The 6145-nt window shown below is 54.2% G+C and overlaps 1 protein-coding gene across 1 annotated transcript in view; it reads left to right on the top strand.

Moving 5' to 3' along the window:
* The window catches only part of ADGRD2 (adhesion G protein-coupled receptor D2), a 23133-nt gene extending 17577 nt beyond the window's left edge, over positions 1–5556 (top strand). Inside the window, exons 20-25 of the mRNA XM_010167468.2 lie at positions 1128–1169; positions 1273–1326; positions 1664–1805; positions 2335–2393; positions 4563–4593; positions 5441–5556. Of these exons, the coding sequence (XP_010165770.2) occupies positions 1128–1169; positions 1273–1326; positions 1664–1805; positions 2335–2393; positions 4563–4593; positions 5441–5556 (444 nt within the window). The remainder of the gene's footprint in view (positions 1–1127; positions 1170–1272; positions 1327–1663; positions 1806–2334; positions 2394–4562; positions 4594–5440) is intronic.
* The last annotated feature ends 589 nt before the right edge of the window (positions 5557–6145 follow it).

The following is a 6145-nucleotide window of genomic DNA, read 5'->3' as shown; positions in this document are numbered from 1 at the left end:
CTCCCCGCCGCTGCAGCTGGGCCTCCTCTCCTTCCTTGCTCTCCTCCCAGCCAACCCCACCGCTCCCCCCGCTCATCCAGAATGATTATTTCAAGGAAGACCTGCCTTGGCAGCCTGACCAGAAATCTGGTCTGGGGGAGTGACCAGCATTGCTGGCTGAAGGACAGGTCATGGCACGGCGCCAGGGTACTGCTACCATTCCGCCTGCCAAGAGCTCGCAGATGAAGAGCAAGGCTCGTTGAAGACAAGATGGATTACTTTTCTTGCTGCAGCTGATTTATCTAGCTGCGATAACAAACACCCCACAGATATAACATAAATCTGGTGGGCCAGATAGAGCTGCCTTAAGGCCAAAATCGTTGGTCTGGAGCTGTAATTAGCCCCAGGCTGTGGCCTCCAGCCGATGATGCTCGCTCCAGCCCTGCCCCGGGCGCTTTCCCTGAGCACATCCCAGAGCAGCCCTGGGCACCGAGCTGTGGTCGAGTGTTTGGTCACGGCAGAGCGTGTGGTGACTCGGTGTGTGCTGAGCAAAGCCTCTGGGACCGTGCCCCACTGAATTTGGGTCAGAGGGTCCTGTTAATGCTGTGGTCTGTCACTGCATGGGACAGAGGAACTGTCCCTGGCATCATACCGCACTTGGTCTGCAGGAGGCTGGTGAAAGACCCCCCAGGGTCGGTACTCCATGGAAAGGGAGGTCTGCTTCCCAGATTTCAGTTCCCCTAGCAATTAATTCCTGGTGGTTTCTGCTTCTGAGACCTGAAGAAGGTGTTTCCTGGAGGATTTTGCTTCCATGAGTGAATGGGAGTGTGGGAGAGCTTCGGGCTCAGGAAGCCGAGTGCCCAGTGAGAGATGCTCACTCCCCCCAAATGAAGGACTCCCCCAAAGGAGATTGGAGTGGGGACGGTCTCTCCTTTGGACTCTCTGTGAAGAGCCTGGTCTCAAGAGTCATTTTAAGGAGGATCCTTCCTGCCCAGCTGTCCCTGGCTCTGCTGTGCCCACAGTCTGTGCCTCTCCTCCTTAGCCCAGTCCTCACCCATTCTAGTGCTCGTCAAACTCATTTCCTTCCATGCAAAGCGGCACAAAGCAGCTGTACATCTGTGACCCTTCCTGTGCTCTCTCCTTTCCAGGGCCTGTACATCTTCCTGGTCTATGCCATCTATAACAGCGAGGTAAGAGATGCCCCTGGCTTGCTTTTCCTCCATGACTTGCTGGAGGATCTCTTGCTCTGCAAAAGCTGCTGTAGCACGCTCTGATGTCCTTGCTCTGCTCCAGGTGAGGAATGCCATCCAGAGGATGAAGGACAAGAAGAAAGCACTCTCATTCACAGTAAGTTGCAAGGAAGCCCTGCTGCCCTGCTTCATTCATCATGCCCCCACCAGAGCAGAGCCCTAGATGTATGTTTGGTCTGCTTTCAGGAGATGATGTTGGAAAGAAGTCTTTTATTTTTACTTTTGGACTCCCTTCTTTGCAGTGCTGTTAGACAAGGCAGACCCAAAGATAATCCACCCTGACTGGGCAGCAGCTGGCTGTATCAGGGTGGGGTGGGAGTCCAAGTCCCAGGGGCCACAGTGCAGAGGAAAACAATCTTTGAAGTTGGACCTGGATCCAGCAAAGACGCTTGTTGCAGTTTTCACTGTCCTGTGTCTCTTCCCTGTCATTACAGAACTGCTCTCACCCCATCAACTACTTATCGAGTCCAAGAAACACGACCTCCTGGGAGACAGGGAGACTGAGTCCTGCAGCTGAGAGTGTCTTGTCGAGCCCTCTGCAGAGAGACCCTCCAGTGAAGAACATCACCAACAGAGGTAAAGGGAGTTGTCTCTGCTATTGGCCCAGGCTGTGTGATGAGACCTCAGGGAAATTGTTATTCCCAAGGCTTGGATTTTAGTGCACATGGCACAGCATTGACCCCATTGCACGCTGTGCCTGTGGGAGCACTTGGGGTCTGGTGCTGCAGCTGCTGCGTGGGATGGAGGATTCCCAGGGCAGGCAGGGATGGTGTGTAGGGGTCTCAGAGGGGTCGGGTTCATGTCTGCAGGCTGGCTGGGCATGGGGGCTCATCACTGCGTTATGCAGCATTGCCATCTCTCAAGGCAAGAACCCATGTTTGTGTCTTAAAATGTATTTTCTGGAGAAGGCTTGGCAGAGGTGGCAGTAGGAAAAAAGCTGTTGCTTGCTCCAACCAGTTTGTGGGTGCAGCTGTGTGGGTAACCTGTTTGGTCCCTTTGCTTCAGTGGGAGATACTTAGGGGACAATGAAACACTGAGCTCTTGGTAAAACATTAATATTTCTACTCTCTAGTCTCCAAACTCATTGTGCTGCTTCACCCCCTAGGAAATTTTGGAGCCAAAATTCCCATGGGGATTTCATCAATTATGTCACCCGAGAGACCGGTATGTAACGTCTGTTTCTCTGCCACCTCCACCCGTACACAGAGCATAGTGGTTAGGTAGGAATGGTGTCTGATGGTTCCAGCGAGGGGCTGGCACTGAGGACACCTGGTAGTGTTACCAGCTCTGGTACAAATTCAGTGTTTTATGTCACCCACCCCGTGCCCAGACTGCGGGTGAGGCCGGTCCCCTCTGTCCCAGGGCGTTACTGATGTGGCTGGGTGCTGGAGGGACCAGGCAGTGTGCTGGTCTCCTCCTGAGCACCAGTCCTGACACTCACCTTGCCTATCTAAACCAAGAAGCCCCCAGCACAGCCAGTGTCCCAGGCGAGAGCTGACCCCGAGCCGATGGGGACCCAGCCCTGCTGCCGTGCTGGGAGGGTGGGATGTAGCAGGGACATACCTGAACAGAAGGAGCCAGTGGATTTGAGGCAGTAAAGCACCAAGCGGAGGTTGGTTTGGATCAAGGCAGGAGATTTCCCCACGGCCAGCACATCCCGCTGGGCAGCAGGACCTCGCTGTCCCTGTGGTGGGCGAGCCCACGCAGGCAGGGAGGGCAGGCTGGGATGTGCTGCCTGCAGGAGTGTGATGTAGAGCTCAGCGAGGTATGGCATCAAGCAGGGAACAATTTAAATTTGACTGCTCTGTTACCACTTCCATCTCCCACTATTGAAATGATCATCAGTCCTTGTGCACTTGACATACAAGTGCTGTAATTTCCTCAGAATAAAATCCAACACTACTTTCATATGAGTCTCTTGCTGAAGGATCTCTCTCCCTCTCTAATATTTATCCCTTGAAAACCTGTGTCACATAGACAGCTCTTATTTATCCAATAGATAATACTTCTATAGCTGGCATATCGTTTTGAAGCCACTCAATAAAATCCATATTTTCATCTCTCATGATTTATATTGTGGTTAATGCCGTTCCTCCCCTCGTGCTGAACGCCGGCCGGGATTCACTCGCAGGTGATGCTTTTCTCAACCAGCCAGGTGCTGCCTGTGTAAACCAGGAGCAGGGCTGAGCTCCTGGCACCCGATCCAAGACGTGGGCTGCAGGGATTAGCCCAGAGCCCAAGTTCCCTGTGGCGGGAGCATCAGGAGGCAGCAGATCTCCTGAATGCCAAGGCCACGGCATTTCCTAGCAGGCAAAGACAGAAAGTGCTTTTCTCCATGTGAGGGTCACCGAGGACTTTGCTGCTAAAACATTGCATTTTTAATATACTTGTTCCCTTTCTAATTAACGTGGCTGCAGCGAGAGGCCAGGTGATGCTGGTGCCTGCCTGGGGACAGGGACCGTGGTCCCGCTGCCCGTGCAGGTCTGTGCGTGGCTCCCGGTGCTCCCTTGGCCTGAGCCCCGCGGTGCCGAGCCAGCTGGAGGAGTTTCCATCCAAACCCCAATTTCATGGCAGAGGTGGTCAGGGTGCACCCCAGGGTGCTGCTGCCGCTGGATGGGTGCTGCCCCCAGCGCTGGGTGGTTGTATGAATGAGTCAGTGCTGTTTTTCCTGCTCCCTGGCTAAATGAGTCACGGCGCTCGCTGGAGGAGCCGGGAATTAAGAATGTCACTGGCAGCTGCACAATAGTTTGGATGAAGAGAAGACGCTACTTAAAAAACCTTTGAAAACACTTAAAATGACAAAACACTGAGCTGAGTGAAGATACAAACACAGATGAGATGTTCTTTGTGTTTCAGCTTTTTTCAGTGTTGTTTGGTGATATTTATTGCTGTTGGGCTGGCAGCAGGAATTTCACACCTCGCAGAGCATTAGCCATCACTGGGGCACAGGGTGCAGGCTCATGCATGCTCTTTCCACCGTGGCATGGAGGAGGAAGTTCTCTCTCCTCTTTTCCTGGATTTTCCCGTTGTCTCCAGCATCATGTCCAGCCCACCAGGTCACTCCGGGGCTGGAGGGGTCCCCAGAGAGGGTTAGCAGAGCCGGGGTGCAGGTCACCCCGCTGGCACTGCCCAGAGGTGCAGGTGTGTCCTGGGACACTCTGCCAGGTGCCTGTCCCTTGGGGACTGGGATGAAGGCTCCGGTTCCCAGCTCTGCCGTGGCTCTGTGGGAGGGAGAGTGGGGTGTGGGTGCTGGGGAGCCCTGCCTTGGGGGTTACCAGCAGCAAATCCATCAGACCCGTGCCTTCTGCTAACAAATGTTCTCCCCTCTTTCAGGCTGTAGAGCTGACAGCGTTCAAATCCTCAGGTAACATTTGCCTACATCATTTTCTTTCATTGCTGTTACTGGTGATACTGGTTTCTGTGGTTGCATGGTGGGGTGCTGCCCAGAGGGCAGCGGGCAGGGGATTTTTTTCCTAAGGCTTTTGGAAGGGTTTTATTTCCAAGCTGCCCTGGTAGCTGCAGTCCTGGACAGGCTGTTGGGAGACCCGTGTCCCCCTGAACAGACGAAGGAGAGGGGGATGTACGAAGCCCTGGCAGTGCTGGTGGCTCAGCCCAGGGAGGGACCGGCATCCGTCACTGCTTGGCGAGACCCAGGCTGCTTTCAGGGGTGACAACAGCTCTTTGCTGCCACGGGGTCTTTTGAACCCTCAGCTGCTGCAGAAAGCGCTGGTGGGTGTTAGGAGTGACTTGCTCCCCAAGAAGGGAAGCCATGAAGGTGGGGTGTTCAGACAGGGCTGGATTTATGAGCTTAAAAGCAGCCATTTAGCTACTTCTGTTTCAGGTTGTAGAAAGGCCAATGTCACCATGGAGGTGGGTAGAATTAAAACCAGAAATCCCTCCTAAGCCCCAGAGCTCTGCTCGACTGTGGTGCTGGGGAGGTCCCTGCTCCCACCCCAACTTCCCTGCCTGGCTCTGGGCAAGTCTCAGCTCCTCTGGGTGCGGGTTTAGCTTATTTAGCTTTATTTTTTTTACCAACCACTGCTGAGTACTCCCAGCGCTCTCAGTGCAGGCTCTGGATGGGGTCACTCAAGCAGCTAGTGCAGTGCAGAAGCACTGGGGATGGACTGATATAATTTTTTCTGCGTTGTTACGTTTTCTTTTGTCAAAGGCAGCGCTGCATTAGCAGGTTGCTGATTTTGCTCCACATTAAGTGTCTAAGCAGGGCATGCTTAGACTATTTTCGAGACGATGCCACCCAGAAGCATTGCAGCTTTCCTCCCCACAGTGGACACATGAGCGAGGCAGAAACGGTGGCATCTGGGAGTAAATGTGCTGCGGCATTTCAGGCGTTGTCGGGCGTGGGGGGGGGGTCGGAGCCGGCCAGCCCCCCAGCCAGCACGTGCAGTTGTGCTCTGTCCTCCCACGCTCTCCCCCTCACCTGCTCCTGGATATTTTAATTTAGCCACTTGTCTAATTAAACTCCAGCTGTGCAAAGAGGCGGGTTGTTTAGTTTGGTTTTGTTTTCTCAGGTAAGCCCTCAGTGTATTTTTAAAAGCCTGGGCTTGCCCAGAAGATGCCGGGCTGGGCTCGGTGCTGGTCCCTCATGCACTGGCTGATGCTTGATGGTGGTGGAAGCAGCCGATGGGTGCAGGGCAGCTCCATGCACGTCCACCCTCTCTGCTCACTCCAAGAGCAGCTCCTCGCCTGCCCCGGGGTGAGGGAGCCCTTGGTTGGGCAGTCCTTCAGCCTGGGGTGAAGGAGAAGATCTCCTTGAACCAGAAGAGCTCTCCTCTGCACACTTGTGTACGTGCAAGCCGGCGTGCAGCACAGCGCTGGTGCCTACGCTGCACTGCTCTGAGGCCCCGGGCTCAAAGACAAGTGCTTCCAGCCATTAAAAAGCCAATAAAAGGCAGTAA

Source organism: Antrostomus carolinensis, unplaced genomic scaffold, assembly GCF_000700745.2.
Source record: "Antrostomus carolinensis isolate BGI_N321 unplaced genomic scaffold, ASM70074v2 scaffold2045, whole genome shotgun sequence".
NCBI classification, from domain to species: domain Eukaryota; kingdom Metazoa; phylum Chordata; class Aves; order Caprimulgiformes; family Caprimulgidae; genus Antrostomus; species Antrostomus carolinensis.
The sequence above is the reverse complement of the archived record's forward strand: the minus strand, read 5'-3'. Positions and strand labels throughout refer to the sequence as shown.